The sequence below is a fragment of the Sitophilus oryzae genome, unplaced genomic scaffold (assembly GCF_002938485.1).
Source record: "Sitophilus oryzae breed Bouriz unplaced genomic scaffold, Soryzae_2.0 scaffold_1307_pilon_pilon, whole genome shotgun sequence".
Classification (NCBI taxonomy): Eukaryota; Metazoa; Arthropoda; class Insecta; order Coleoptera; family Curculionidae; genus Sitophilus; species Sitophilus oryzae.
The window spans coordinates 3,858,652-3,875,858 of record NW_022145957.1 but is presented as its reverse complement, the minus strand read 5'-3'; the positions used below and the strand labels follow the sequence as shown (position 1 = coordinate 3,875,858).

The window sequence follows — 17,207 nt, the reverse complement described above, 5'->3', positions numbered from 1 at the left end:
AATATCATTGTAATAATCAAGACTTTGCTGATGGCAAAATTATAACCTTCTGCTACGGTGAGCTCAGTTACCGTAGTTAAGCCACATTAGACGGTATGATTGACGGATAAACGTCTAGAAAACTTCATTGACAATATCTTAAACTATTTTACCCTTTTACATTAATTTGTGAAATAAAAACGCTAGAAGAAATACTTAAAAGAGTAATAAAATGCTTACCTTGATATATATTTGTGGCAAGGCCTTAAACTGCAGGTTTCAATTTGGGTTTTCCCTCGCTGTTCTTCCCTTTGCCGGTGATTAGTTGTACATCTTCTGTGTTTGACGAACTGCGTCTTAGAATGTTAATTTTCATGGAAGAAATTATCTAATGAAGTTAGCGCCTCTTTAACGTACAGAAAATGAAGATCGAGCGTATTAGGGTCTTTCAGTCCCTGTGCATTCTCTTTGAGGAACGCTGAAGCTGCTCTACTATTGCCTTTTGTGAGTAAAAATTGTGTTTTAAGTGTTCATATCTTTAAAAATATTCTTTTTGTAGAATAACAGAATACGCCATTGAATTCTACGTAAAAAATTCTACAATAAACTGTTTTCGTCTTTTCGATACCTTTAACAATAACAGAGATACAGGGGGTGTCCCAAATTGTACAATTTTCAAAAAGACCCTGTAGCTGAGAAACGAAGAGGGCTATGATAATATTGATTACGGCATCTTCCGTTTGACAAAATAAAACAAGAATCAAATAGCAATATACTTTTAATAATTCTTTAGTTTCTTCTATTTTATATTATTGTCAATTTTCTATTATTATCAGTCATAGCCTACTAATAAATGCGATCTGATAATATATTTTTTAAATATTGCAGTAAATTGTGAAAATAAATTTAGAGTGATATATATTTTTGAGAATTTATGTCAAGCCAGATCATATAATTAAGAAAACATGTTTGTGCAAAATTTTACAAACAGGTTTATGCAAACCGCACCCTTCTATCTTCACGAATAACGGAGATACCGTATGATTTCAACCAAAATGGGACACCCTGTACATAGATTATTTTATAATTTACATACTATTTTAATTTACGTATATTTTTCAGAATATCTGGATCCATGGATTGATGGAAGTGATGTTAAAAGTTTTAGATCTGTCCTAAAGTTTACTCAGTCCTTTCCTACAGACAATAACTTTTTGTAAGTATATTTGGATTTTAGGAATATTAAAAAATTATGGGCATCAGACGCCAAATATTTTCAACTAGACAGAGAACTTATTGTTAAAATTTTTATATAGTATCTAATAATAAAAATGTATTATAAATAGAAGTATAATACGATTAACAATTAACAAATTTGCAACCACTTTTGGCTAAACCATAACTGGTTAAGTAAAAAACAAACTTCGATTTTTTTAGGAATCATTGGTTTACAAGGTAATGTAATGTAATGTAGTGATGTGTCGGTATATGAGTAAGGCGATTTTGGAGCGGTATTTTTTTGTAACGTCGTGTCGCGCTCCACAACGAATCATGAACCTGTTACTGAAGAACGACGATCATAATGACGACAAAATTATAAATTAATTATAATTTGCAAATAAATTATTTATAATCGCTCTTGAAGTTAGCTCGAACCGTAGTAACCGCATAGGGACGTGTTTAGCTCCAGCCGTCGCGATTTCGTCGGTCGCCAACAGTAGTATCAGGAACTGGTATGTCCGTAGCGCCGCGCGATCTCGATCGGGACGTGTTCGCTCCAGCCGTGCCGCTCCTAGAGTTGTAGTTCCCTGTCGCGAACAGAAGTAACTGCTGTAACTGGGCATCGACGCTCGGCCTCGGCAGCGACCTACTTCGCTCCAGCCTTCGCGCTCCTAGAGTAGTCATGGCCGGAACAGCAATTTTTTTAATAACAGGTACAAGCTGTTCCAGTTGCAAAAGATACCTGTTCCAAGAAGCCTGTTCCAGTTCCAAACTGTTCCAAAACGAAAATTAATACCGTACTTGCGTCATTCTGATTCGATTGCTATTTTTCTTTTTAAATTTATATAAAAGAATAGTTTTTGCTTAAATAATGAGAACTACTGGGGATTTTTCTGTTTTCTCTAAATTTAATCTACTATATATGTTGCTATATTACCAAGATAGAATGTTTTTTAACTAAAAATTAAAAAAAAACTATCAAATTTTCGAAAAATATAAACTTTTCAAAAACATTTTTTCCCGAAAAAAACTCATGAGAATCGAAATATACAACCCCTAAAAATATGTGCACCTATTTAAGACCCACCCTGTATAAGCACTAATGAATAAATACAGATTTATAATTTTGTAATATACTTAAAAAGAAAAATCTTGGAAGAGTTTATTTTTTTTAATATCTACTATATTTATAATACAAAACAATAACCGACTGTTCTTACACTGTATTTTTTAAAAAAAACTATAACGCGATAATTATATTGCATTTGGCAAAATCGCCAGCATTTTTTTATAATAATATTATCGGCGAAAGCCATTATTGGAGAGCTACGGCCGCCCTCAGCCATTATGGTGCCTCCATGGTACCTCTCCGTCATCATATCCAGAATCTCGTCCACCACTATATTGAAGAGTAATGGGCTGAGAGGATCGCCTTGTTTTACGCCTCTTTGGATCTTTATAGGGCGTGTTGCGTCTTTTCCAATTTTGATTGTAGTAGAGTTACCCTCTAGTGATCCCATTAGGTACTCTCTCGTGCCCTCGTCCAGTCCCATACGTCTCAAAGCCCTCTCGACGCTACTATGTGAGACTGTATCGACCGCCTTACTTATATCTAATGATAGCATAGTGTATGACTTGCCTTCTGATGTTCTGGAAGCTATAAAGTGATCTAAAAGCAAGACGTTCGCTAGTGAGTCTAGTTGACTATCTGAGTGATCTAGTTGACTATCTGAGTGAACCCGCGTTGTGCAGGGTTCAGTGTGATGCTCTTCTTAATCCTTGTGCTTAGCACACGATGGAATAGTCTTTGGCCTGCTGATCCAATTGTTATCGGACGCCAATTGCCGGGGGCCGTTCTGTCGCCATTTAGGTACCAAGACCGTCCTTAGGTTTTTCCATGAAGTAGGGTGAGCATTTCTAAAGTAGACCGCACTCATGATTATCGCCCAGTGTAGCGGTTTGATGTTTTTAGCACGCTGAACCGTCATGCCATCCGGGCCGGGAGCAGATGGGCGCCAGTTCGCCGCTGCGTCCTCGACCTCCTTGGCGGTTATAGGTCTAAACGTAATGGCTGCTGTTTTGGGCCCATGCGGCTCAGCGTCATCTGCTTCAGATTAATATTACTGAGACGAAATCAGAGTCGTGCTTCTGTCTAAAAAATTATTAGAAACATCAATAGTCTCAGCAATTTCTATTTTTTGAGAATCGTAATCACCAATTGAGCCACTTGGATGACTGTTCAAAGATGAATCGCCTTATCTCAGGTTATAATCAATGTTCACTATGGAATCGTCGGATAAAGAGGGTATTTTTCCAGTGTAAATAAAATTTGTCTTCCCAACACTATTGCTACATTGATCGACACCACTATTTAATTTATTCATTACAGGCACACAGCTGCAACGATATAAAACTACCCGTCTTATACCGAATCCACTGTTCGTAGTAAATAAAAGTCGCGATTTGATGAAACACTAACTTTTACTTATCAAAAAGAACTAATTAAGTATAAAGAGCCGAATTTGATACAGTATTAACTAATAAGTGTACGGAACGATCGTTTTCTTACAGCTCTCAAAAACCGACTGTCTCAATGACACTATGGCACTAAAATTAATTGTTGTATATAAGGTATAGAAAAAAACAAAGGTAACTAAAGGTAATAAATACATTGTAAATTAATTAAATAATGTTTTTAACATGGCTCTGACAGTAGTTCTCTAAAAAGCGTCTCTTATTAGTAGCATGCTATCACCCGCAAGTACTAAGATTCCAGAGATTTTAATTTATGTATACAGAGTGCTCTAAGAGATCCGAAACATTTAGATGTCTCGGATTTAAAGAAATATATTTATTTTTAAATAGACAGGTCATCTCACTAGGCTATCGTAAAATGCCAATTATTACAAATAGTTAAATATAAGATTAGGTATGTCCATTTTATTATCATTTCCAATCATAATGCCGAAATATCAACAGAAAATATTTTAATTAGATGTCAGAGTTTAACACTAGAACACTAGATATTGGGTGTTTAGCCATCTAAGTAGCTGGAAAATTTACTAGTAAAATAAAAAACTTACTATCACTATGTAACTCTTTAAAAATTATACAGGGTGGTACGAACTGTATTTCGGAAACTTCAGCAGCATATTCTGCACATAAAAATAAGTAAAAAAGTTCGTATAAATGTCTGTTCGAAAATGCTTAGTTTCGGAGATACAGGGTGTAGAAGTTTCATTTTTATTTCGATTTTTTTCAAATATTTTTTGAAGTAACGTCAATATTTGGATCAAAATTCGTGTCTAGGAGTTTTTTGACATGACAAATTTGATTTTGATGTCAATATGACTCCTATTTATAGAGGGCGCCACCTACATGTTTTTTAACTGGTTTGAACACTAATAACTTTTTGTCCGTACCTGTATAAAAGTACTGAGTAAAAAAAATACATTTACGACCTTTTTTACGTAAAACAAGGCTCTTGGTTAAAATCGCTACGAGTAATGGTTCTCGAGATATTTTGAATCGAAGTTATCAATACCTGTCATCATTGACATAAATTAAACATGTTGACTAAATAGTTATTAGACTGAAATAATAAATTTAAAATGTTTTTGTGCCAAAAGTTCAACAGCAACTGTTTTATCGTCATTTTTTCGAACAAAAATTTATGATTAATTAAAAAAAACAAAAAGTTCCAAAATTTATTATTTCAATCAAATAATTTATCTACCCAACACTTTTATTTTTTGTCAGTAATGACATGTATTGACTATTTGCATTCTAAATATCTTGCGAACGGTTGCTCGCAGCGATTTTTACCAAGAGACATTTTTTACGTAAAAAACGTCGTGTATGTATATTTTTTCACTCAGTAGTTTTATACAGGTACGGACGAAAAGTTATTACTCTTCAGTTAGAACACATGTAGTTAGAACACATGTAGGTGGCGCCCCCTACAAATAGGAGTCATATTGATATCAAAATCAAATTTCTCATGTTAAAAAACTCCTAGTCACCAATTTTCATCCAAATATTTACGTTACTTCAAAAATTATTTGGAAAAATCGAAATAAAAATGAAACTTCTACACCCTGTATCTCCGAAACTAAGCATTTTTGGACATATATTTATAAGAACCTTTTTACCTATTTTTATCTGCAGAATATGCTGCCGAAGTTTCCGGAATACAATTCGGACCACCCTGTATAAATAAAGAATTTTTAAATCTAATTGGATTGAGAACAATATTATATAGCTTAACGATATGGCCAACAATATCTACATTCATGTAATTTTTTTTCGAGAATAATATAGATATTTGTTTTAGAGAGTTTAGAGAGAAAATTAAAGCATTCTCAACAAGACCGCCATTTTGTGTTCCATATCATCATAAAATATTTGATAGTATATCGGTAAGTATTCAATTTAATTTTATATTCATACAAACATATTCCATACATCATATTATACCGGGTGTTGCATCGTCGTTGGGAACATAGGAAATCCCATGCAAAATTTGAACTGTCCAGATATTGGCTACCCTATGGATTTTATAGCGAAGTCGTAAATAGACTTTTTAAAGGCCTACATTTGGGTTTACCACATATATTACACATGCCAAATTTGAATAATTTTGGACAAGCCGATTTTAGGTAATTTGAGAAAAACTTAATCGATTTTTAAATTAAAACTGAATAGGTAACAATCAAACACCAGTCAACAACCGACATTCCTTAAGTTGTCAGCGTCATTTTCAAACGTAACTTAATTTTAATACAATTTTAATATTCAGTACTAGTAATAATTTATTGTTATACACATAAAGAAAAAGCGAACATGATAAAATACGCGGGAAATAGATTAGACAGTGTATCTGACATGTTTCGGTTAATTTTCCCTAAATATTAAAATTTTATTAAAATTACTTTTGACAATGACAAAATCATAGTTTGTAAACCTAAGGTATGTCGGTTTTTGACTGGTGTTTGATTGTTACCTGTTCGGTTTTAAAATAAAAATCGATTAAGTTTTTCTCAAATTACCTAAAATCGGCTTGTCCAAAATTGTTCAAATTTGGCATGTGTGTTTACCAAATGTAAACCTTTAAAAAGTCTATTTACGACTTCGCTATAAAATCCATAGGGGAGCCAATATCTGGACAGTTCGAATTTTGCATGGGATTTCCTATGTTCCCAACGACGATGCAACACCCGGTATAGATTCAAATTTGTATATTATACTTAATTCGTATCTCGTGATGGAAATATCGACTTGACGGATAAAACATGCTTTTTAAATATAATTTTAGTTATTTAATTTTTTCATATCTCCATGTCACGGTATGGTTTTCAGGTATACATATATATTTCGTATGAGAAGCGCACTAACACTAAACAAACTTAAAACAAATAAATCTGTATTAAAGCAAAATGCATAATCATCCTGCAGCGTCACGAATGCGATATTTCTCAATATACACATATCTCACACTATATACAAAATTAATCCTTTTTATTACATTGATATGAAGTGAGATGTTCTAAAAAAAAATAGTGTTCACGTAGTTCACCAAAGCATGAAGGAAATTTCTATTTAGATGTAATACAGTAACATTTGATCGATTCTTGTTGATATTAATAATAACTTTACATTGTAGGTTCCTATTGAAGCAGCATATCTTTATGATGCCGTTATGATATATGCGAGAGCTTTAACTGAAGCACTTGAAAAAAATGAAGATCCATCCAATGGCACAAAAATATTAAATAAGATTTTGAATAGATCATACCATTCGATAAAAGGATATGATGTAAGCTGATAAAATTGGCATCTCTATTATAACCGTATAATATTTATAACAGCAAGACCCTAAATCATCTTTTGCGAAAAAGTTCCATATTAGGTTTTCTGTCCAACAAGACGTTCCATGATAGTAACACTTGTATGTCATTTTAATATAGCGGTAATTTGTAGTTTCTGTCATTTTTTGCATATCGTTTGTCGAAGCCTTCCCTATTTTAGATCATATAGAAAGAAATAAAATAGATTTAACGCTAAAATTCAGCCAGGTATATACAGGGTGGCCCGAATCATTGACAAAAATTAAACCAAAAAAAAAAAAATTATCCGCATTTTTTCGTCAAAAAGCAGGTTTTTTGGGCCGCCGGAAAAAAAAATTTAACGGCCATCATAAACATCATATTGTCGCGACCTAGCTTGGGGAGCTTGTTTGCTAGGATCGCTTATACCAGGTTCTCTCTTTTAATCAAAACAACCATTAGGAAAAATACATTTATTTAGCATAAGATATTCAATGGTTTAGGAAATGAAAAAACAATTCTTGGAAATGCCAAAACTAAAAAAAGTACAGAGTACAGTACGTCTGTCCGTTCTGTAGCTACGGGGTATCCGTGAGAGGGGAAACGATATTTCTCTCGATTTTTTTCCTAAAAAATAGATGACGCGTCCCGTCAATAAAAATTCGACAAATTTGCAAGTAGCCAATAAAATGAGTGGGAAGAGCGATTTGCGGTGACGTACTCGTCAAGTCAACGTATAAAATATATTGATGTTTATTTAAATCAGTTAAATATTTTTTGTCCGCATTCCTTTCATAGACACAGATCCAGCAGACGTACTTTATGCTGAAAAGTACCCCAAACAACAGCATCTTCCTTAGCTGACGGGCTGACTTCTGTCTTCTCAATTAACTTGACTAACTACGACTACTGATGACTAACTGCTGTTAACTCTGCAACTAACTATGCGACTAACGGAATATTGGACTGACTAACTGACTATTGGACTGACTGACTGTCATTAACTGAACTCCGCTCTCTTCAGCATATTCTTTTTATATTTCCTATCCCTCGTGGTCGTCGCTGGTTACGTCGTTCAATAGTTTTCCCTCTAATTACATTCACCTGGCAATTTATTATATATTAGAAAATCGAACTTCGGTAACCTGCGTTTGATTATCGACCCGAGATTGTTGTATTTTAATTCTTAATATTATTTAAAAACATATCTGGGTCGATGTCATGCAGGTAACCGATCTCCTGGGCCTACATCAAATTGGTTTACTAAAATTATATTTTACATGATTTTTCCCAATTTGATATAAACCCAAGTTGACATTTATTTAAGTCTTGACAATACCTTCTCGTTAGATATCTTAGATATCCCGGCAGCATTTTCCTATTCCTATGTGGTTAACGCTACACGGAACGCTATATAATCGTATAGGACTTGTTAAATTATAAATGATTTCGCATTTCCTATTAGGCCCGCGCACACCTCATGCCGATGTCTCGGCGCTCACAATCTATCTATATACGGATATAAGATCTGGTGTTTCATTCTGATGCAAAGCATTTAATACAACCTCATTGGTAGATTTTGTACCTCTTTTTTTAGAAATGTTTTAGGAGGAAAGAATAATTTCATTTTTTTTGCAAATGGTAGAGATACGAAGCTTCAGCACTATTTTAAAAGGTTTTGTATAACTGTTTTGAATCTGATCTATTAGTAGTAATAAACTGATACACTAAGATCTCTTAAAGATATGGTGTTATAGAGATGCAAAGCATTTAATACATACATACTGCCATTACTCGCTGACGAGTATTTGACACGCATCAGAAGATGGTCACGCAAGGCGTCTTGTTTCATGAGCTTTTCTATGACTGAAAAGCCCGATACGCGAATTTATCTGTCTACCACACTCCGGACATTCAAAAATCTCATTGCTTTGTAGCCTCTTTACCTTTTTGTTGTTGCTGTTAACTGAGTTTACAATTCTTCTCCATTCCCTTCTATTGTGAGCTGCTTCTTCCCACTCATTCTGCATGTTAATCCCCTTTAAGTTTTCGTGGAAAATATCCGAGAGCGGCAACATCTGTATTTCGGCAGTGGAATTCCTGTGAAAAGTGCTGTTCTTCTCTCTGGTCGATTGGTGTTTGTCCTGTCCAGTAGAGTGCGGACGTTCCACGCTGCAAACGTGAAACATTGACGATGCTTAGTTCTCCGATGATACGCTCAAGTAGGCACCTCCTCTCCGAGTTCTGATCGAGGGGGTATTTTACCTCCGGACGTGGCAAGGACCTCCTCTATACCACCAAATGGTAGAGATATATGAAGCTTCAGCACTATTTTAAAAAGTTTTGTATAAATCTGATCTATTAGTAGTAATAGACTGATACACTGTTTATGGTCTCATCTTCACAAAACAATAAGTTCTTGTACACGACCGACATTAAACTAGAGCAGTGTGATTCTCCTGCAGGAACAGGAGGTCAATTTTGCAAGCACTTTTGTGAAGTTTATAAATCATGTGTTAGTTTGGTCTCAACACCTCATTTGTTGTTTCAAGGCCGCATCGAATTTGCTACTTTAGCAATGATGAATAATGTTAACAGTTATTTTTGTACGAATTTGGATTTGAATTCCGATTCTTTGGCAGAAGATCAGAAGGATTTTAATAAGCCTATGCAGTCTATACCTAACACAATCATTTGCGAGCCTTCTAGCTCCAGTGTTCAGTCGTCTCAGGAGCATTCAGAAGTATTTGGGGTAAAATATAATATCAAACAAATTATAATATCACCATCTTTACTATATCAGAATATAGTAAAGAACCAAAAATATTGGAAGGAACCTTCAAAAAAATGCACAACAAAAAGCCCACCTATCTAAACATATGCATAAAAACAAAAGAACTTTTTAATTAATAATATCTAATATAATATAATATATATATGCTCTTCGTCTGGTGAACAATAGGTGTAGGTTCATTTAATTATTTTTGCATATTGTTGGGCACCACTTAATTTAAGCCAAGTTAAGGTGATATTTAAAAAAATAAGAAAATTACCACAGGCTAAAGATGTTCAGTAATGATATATCTCAAATTAAAACAACAAAATTTAATAAAAAAACTATGTACATTTATTAATAATTAAATAACTCCAGTTTGAAAGTGAATTAAAAAGTCATTTAAAAAACAATAAATTAATATTATATTGATATAGCGAAACTTAAATTAAATATTACTAAATATAAATCATCAAACGTAATCGTTTGTTTAAGTTTCATCAAAAATGAGGTTTCAATATAAGGTAAGTTTCTGTAGAAAGTTAAGAAAAAGGCAAAAAGATTCTAAAGCAAAACGTAAATGAGTACTTAGCTTTTGCTCTGAAGCTGTAGTCAATCAGTGTTAATTTGGTGTCGTACTGGGGCCCATATCCATTACGTAACTGCTTCAAACCATCAGAAAACTTGTAAATTTGCGGAAAAAGGGAAAACTCGTCAATTTCACACCAGCCTCCAACAGGGAGCTTCACGGAACCATTCATAAAAACCAAAAACTGATCAAAACTTCGGCTCAAAAAAAACTACTGCTAAATCTTCTTAAAAAACTCGTCCAAAATGTTCTCAAAAAAACTTCTCGTTTCCAAAACGAAAGTTGCTCCCAAAATGTACTCCAAAAAATTACTCCAAAAAACTCCCAAAATGTCAAATCTTCCCCTTAAGTTGGTAAGGGACATACTCGCAGGGCTATTCTCCGCCACATACGATGTACCAAAAAACTTTTCAAAGAAGACGAGAACCACCCTGGGACTTCACCAGTGGTTGAAATGGAAGTGTCGAAAAATCCGAATAAAATGTTAAAATTCTGCCAGAGATTATCTTCTGACGACAAAAGGTAAATACACATCAAACTGTGCTCGAAATAAGGAAACTTCAGGAAAGTTATTAATAACATTTAAAGAAAAATTTAAATAATAATATAAATGGCAACCCTGCGCCACCACATCGAACGGCATTCACGGTACTACCAAAATTGCAGCGGTACCGACTAGGGATGGGCATTATTTGCTTAAATTCTGCTAGAGATGTAGCGCAAAAATAAGAAATTATTTTAGGCTGCTACAAGGTGTATCATTTATAACGTTTTGTCAAATCCACCGAGTGCCAAAAGTCATTCACTGAGAGAAAAAACATTGTAAAATCAAAAAAATGCTAATGAATCAAATCAAACATATTTTGGCCTCATTAATAGTCATAATTGAATTAATAAGACATCTATTGATTTAATGCATATACTCGTACATATAAAACATTGTACATATAAAAAAATAAGGAAATCTTAGTTTATTTTGAACGTGGTTCTTTTAAAACATAATATAAGGTAATAATTACTTTAAAAGGACTAAATATTAGTTATCCGATAAAATAGTATTTACTTTATTTCGAATGCTTTAATTTTTATTATGTATATAAAACAATATTATATTATTAGCAATCGTTTATGAAGCAAATAATTCAGTAAATCGAATTCCATAGAACGAGTTGAGTGTTGAAAAATGTACTAACTATGTAAGGCGTTTTACTAATTACTACAAACCAACCCAATGTAAAAAGTTATGCAGTTTTTATTATATCTAAAGTGTATGAACTGTAACTTATCCCCCCTGGTGTAGAAAAGTAGAAATAATGAACACAGTTATTTAATTATTGTGCGCTGGTCTAATAGGAAACGTGACGTTAGTTATAATTTAACAAGTCCTAGACGATTAGCGCTCCGTGTATCAGGAAAATGCATCCCGGCATTTTCTTTAATTTGTTATCATTGAGTTTTCCGCATACATTACATACATATTCATCATCCTTTCTTCTTCTATCTGACAAATTCAATATCTCTGGAATCGGAGAAACCATTGTTTCTGAAGTTTCATTTTCAGAAATCTCATCATCTTTATTTGCATTAGTTACAGTATTTCGGACCCTCAAAACAGAAAATACAAATTATTATTTATTATTTTCGGATGCCAGTAGAAGAATTACGGGGTTTAGAAGTCGAAAAAGGGTTCAAAAATAATTTCCGACATACCATCGGTGCAATGTGTTAACACATTGTAATTCAATGTTCAGATAAATCGGGCTCTGATTATTTCATCTGTAAAAAGACATATAGTATCCTACCATTTGCTTTTGTCGATAGTAAATATAATTTTTTGTATGCCGATATTGATACTCCAGGGAGGAGGTATTTTCAAAATTCCTGGTTGGTGGCAAAAAAAATTCTTCCAACACATCTAATTCAACAAGGCCATGCTCAATATCTAATTCAAATAATGCTGATATTCCTTATGTGTTTTTGGCTGACTTGGCTGAATTTTAAATACTCGACTGTCAAGATTTCGAATGACAGTAGAGATTTTTTTTGGTGTTTTAGCCGCGAGATTGAGAACAATTGAAAGACCAATCAATATGAAAACAGATAATATTCCTGTTGTTACCATGACCTTAAATATCTCAGGAAACGTAAACAATCATCACATATTTATACGCCTTCCGGTATTGATGAAGACGGAGCGATATTTTAACCTGGAACTGGTGCTATATAAAACGAACGCAGGTCACCGCACTATGCTTGTCAAATAAGAGACCATTTTTCTGAATATTTAAACTTATTTAAGGAGTACCTCTCTACTTATTAATCAATAAACTTTTACATTTAAACATTGATCTCAAAAAATTGTCTATATATTCAAAAGCCAACCACTGTGGATTGTACATATCGTCGACAGCCGCATCAGATTTAATTGATGCTTCTTTTTTAGGACAGGTTCTAAATTGCAATGAGAGAATCCTTGTTTTTTTAAACTTCTATCTGAAAATGAATTACTTCTTGGTTTCGCACCCAAGGATCATTAACTCCTCTTTTATCTTTATGGGCTTTTTCATTTGAATCCCATATAATCCTTACTGATTGTAATACCTACTGATTAAAAATTAGTGTTTTAATACAGGTACTCTAGATTTCAAATCGGCAGAAGATAGACATTTTTATATTAATTTTTGAATTCGGCTACAACAAATTTTGAAATATGTTATCTCAGGTATTCATGGATCAAAATGGAGATGCCGAGGGCAATTTTACCGTTGTTTCATTACTAGATGATAAGGAGGTTGATAGTAATTTGAGAATGAGTATGCAACCAGTTGGCTACTTCCAGTATATTTTAAATGGGAGCATTATGTCAGCATTACCGGTAAGTAATTTTTCTGTCAATTTGTAACTGATTTAATATACAATATTAGCAATTGAGTGTTGTGAAGGGGAATGTTTTTAGGTTTTTGAAATTAAGTTTACAGTAAATGTAGGCTACTTTGAATATTAAAATATTTTTGATATCGTTCTCTGTGGTAAACTACTAATTACTTCTTATAAAGTAGTAATTTTTTATACAGTTTAAAACGTTTTTAAAAAGTGTTTAAAGTTTTAAAATTGATAATAACTGAATGATGAAACCTAATTACATGGGCTAAATAACCAAGTACAATTTGTAGTACAAAACAACCCAACATTATCTTTTACATAAACGATATCTTTACATTTATTAATGTACAGATTGAATGATGAAAACCTAATTACATGGGCTAAATAACCAAGTACAATTTGTAGTACAAAACAACCCAACATTATCTTTTACATAAACGATATCTTTACATTTATTAATGTACAGATTGATTCTTCAATAAGTGCAAAAGAATCGAGATATTTTACTTTAAAAATTAATGATATAAAATTATATTTCTGTATCTCGCAGGAGTTCCGCTATTTCAATACCAGTCGTCCAATTCAATGGATAGGTGGCAATATACCTAAAGTTGAACCTAAATGTGGATTCAATGGTGAAAAATGTGTTTATAAGGTAGATTGGAGAATGGTGGCGGGCATTATAATGCTCTCATCGATATTGTTTGTGGGAGGTTTATTTGCTTTTAAGTAAGTAAACTGGTTGTATTGTGACTGTATGTTAATGGTGTTTATTTTTGTCACGTGTCATATACATATTAAATATTATTAATACTGAATGCACATCTCACATTAGACCATGACCGCCAGGATTATTTTCAGGGAGGTGGATCAGCGATTCTTGCATTGTCAGTGTTGATAGAAAAATAGTAACTTAATAAAATAAAATAGTTCTTGGATTTTCGGGTATTTTTTATTCTGAAGGGGCATCTAACTGCATCTCCTTGTCCGATTTGGTTCCCATACAGAACAACATCATATGTCAATGTCTGTTAATTTATATGATAATAACAAAATTTTATTCTCAGCTTTATTCAACTTTTCCTATGAAATAATGTGGGATTGCTGAGGGCGTGTATTCACTAAAGGTGGGACCAAGAATTCTCAAGATATCTACAAAATGTCATAAACCAAGTTGTAAAAAATGCTAGTGTTAATGGCTTTAAACTATCTAAACAAAAAAACGTTTCTGCTGCATTTCTGCAAATTGCATCGGCCACATTATCGTCCACTCCTTTTCATGGTCAATTGCCCTCTTGAGCTTAAAACTGAAACCAAATTTCTGGGCTTAATATTTGATGTAAAACTGATGTGAAAACCACATATAAATGGATTAGTGTTAGGGTGCAAGAAGATTCTAAATTTTATTAAATGTTTCTCGCATACCACATAAGTAGCAAGTAAACTTACCCAGCTCTATGAAACCTTGGTACGTTCGAAGATCGATTATGGGTCGGTGATATACTCTGCTGCTTTCAAATCATCCCTACAGCTTCTGGACCGCGTACAAAATGCATGTTTGAGGCAAGCGCTTGGAGCTTTTAACACAAGGCCCCATGAAATTAGCACAATCCTACCTCACTTCGGCTTTGGCAAATCCTAGCCATATAGTGAGAAAAACAATGCTATCCCGTCATATGAAAGAACATCTGACTATGATAATCAATGAAATTCCATATGAAAATCCTCCATGGCTAATACATGAAAATGAAGTAACATTAGACCTAAATAACCTCAAACGTCAAGACACGTCACCTGAAATATACCAACGACAGTTCCAGAAAATGCTAGATCAGTACAAAGAAAAAATTGTCATTTATGCTGATGGCTCCAAAACACAAACTGGTGCTGGATGTGCAATAATTATCAACGGGTCAGCTTTTCAATGGACTTTAGGACACAAAGCATCAGCTTTCTTTACAGAACATTTTGCAATCTGGAGCCTGGGTTTGAGACCATGGGGGGGCCCATGGTACAAAGAAAACAATTGAATGAAGAATGTATTATTTATTCTTAGTTCGTTTAGCGGGTAAAGGTTAATCATAATCTCTCCGTTGCTATTTAGTACATCTTCGTTAAATCGTTGTTTCACTCCTAGTATTATTTCGCTGATAATTCGTCCATTGAAGTCTCCTAGAATAATCATCATTTCATTTGCTGGTAAAGAATCGATCGTGTCTTGAAGTTGGTTATAGAATGCCTCACACTCGTGACTGGGTTTACTATCTTCCGGTGCATGTACTGATATTACATTTATTTCTTGATCTTCTGCGCGAATTTTAGCGACAAGTATGCGTGATAATATATAACGGCATTCGTTTATATTTGACTTATATTCATGGTGTATCAGTAAGGCTGCTCCTTGTTTAGCTCGTTCCTGCCTTTCGACTCCACTGTAGGTCATTAGGTATTATTGGCATTGTTTTTGACCTTTTCCTTTCTTTTTAGTTTCCTGTACGGCGCAGATCTCAAGTAGTTCTTCTATTACTTCTTGTTCTCTAGTGTTGAGTGACTTAATGTTCCATGCTGCAAATCGTAGTAAATTCTTCCTTTTTAATAGGTTCCATCCGATTCTGAGGCAAGATGTGGGTTCTGTGAGCATGTAACCTTTTTTACCTCAGGCAGGGTGCTGACCTAATCTTTGAACCCTCCTCCTTTATCCGGGATTGGGACCGACAACACGGCTGCTGAACTCCTCAATCCATCCAGCAACCATGAGGGCGGAGTTGAGACCATACCTGGTAGGCATATCCCAGGACCGATCTAACATACGTGCAGTACAGAGTTCTGAAACAGTCAATGACACTGAAATTATTCAAAGATCTCTTAATAAATCCCAGTAGCTTTAATGCCTTATTAGTTACATAGTTCACATGAAAGTTAAGATTTAAATTGCTATCAAAATTTACTCCAAGGTTCTTTACAACTTCTTTATTCTCCAAAGGTATGTTAATAGTATACTGATATTGTATGAAATATTTAATACGATAGAATTTTAAGACAAAACATTTGTTTATACTCAATGGCATTCAATTTAAGTCGCACCATCTGCCCACCGCATATCTATCTCTATCACCTATATCTTCTTGAAGTCTCAGACAGTCATCCAAATTCTCAATTACTCGATAAATCTTTAAATCATCCGCAAATAAAAAGGCACTTAGAATATTTCAGACACTGAGTTAAATCATTGATAAAAATGATAAACAATATTGGAGCAAGATGTGAACTTTGTGGTACGCCAGATGAGACCAAGAACTCACGAGAAACAAAATTATCAATTTTAACTTGCTGACTTCTGTTAGTTAAATAACTATTAAACCATTCTAAAAGATTTCCGAAAATACCATACCTTTCTAACTTTTTCACAATTAAAATATGATTTACCTGGTCAAAAGCCTTACAGAAATCTGTGTAATTACCATCCTCGATGGTCCTCCTCAAAAGCTGCTCATAAACAAGCAAATTACTCACAATAGATCGACCACTGACAAAGCTATGTTGGTTTACATTTAAAATAGACTGAAGTTTGGACTTTAGTTTTGACTCTACATACATACATACATACTGCCATTACTCGCAGACGAGTATTCGACACGCATCAAAAGATGGTCACACAAGGCCGTTTTCTTTCAAGATGTGAACTTTGTGGTACGCCAGATGAGACCAAGAACTCACGAGAAACAAAATTATCAATTTTAACTTGCTGACTTCTGTTAGTTAAATAACTATTAAACCATTCTAAAAGATTTCCGAAAATACCATACCTTTCTAACTTTTTCACAATTAAAATATGATTTACCTGGTCAAAAGCCTTACAGAAATCTGTGTAATTACCATCCTCGATGGTCCTCCTCAAAAGCTGCTCATAAACAAGCAAATTACTCACAATAGATCG

The 17,207-nt window shown here is 33.8% G+C and overlaps 1 protein-coding gene across 1 annotated transcript in view; it reads left to right on the top strand.

Annotated features, from left to right (window-relative positions):
- Positions 1-401: 401 nt before the first annotated feature.
- Positions 402-17,207, top strand: part of LOC115874898 (guanylate cyclase 32E) — a 106,946-nt gene continuing 90,140 nt past the window's right edge. Inside the window, exons 1-6 of the mRNA XM_030890198.1 lie at positions 402-414; positions 1,102-1,195; positions 5,534-5,618; positions 6,863-7,015; positions 13,110-13,262; positions 13,821-13,999. Coding sequence (XP_030746058.1) covers positions 402-414; positions 1,102-1,195; positions 5,534-5,618; positions 6,863-7,015; positions 13,110-13,262; positions 13,821-13,999 — 677 coding nt within the window. The remainder of the gene's footprint in view (positions 415-1,101; positions 1,196-5,533; positions 5,619-6,862; positions 7,016-13,109; positions 13,263-13,820; positions 14,000-17,207) is intronic.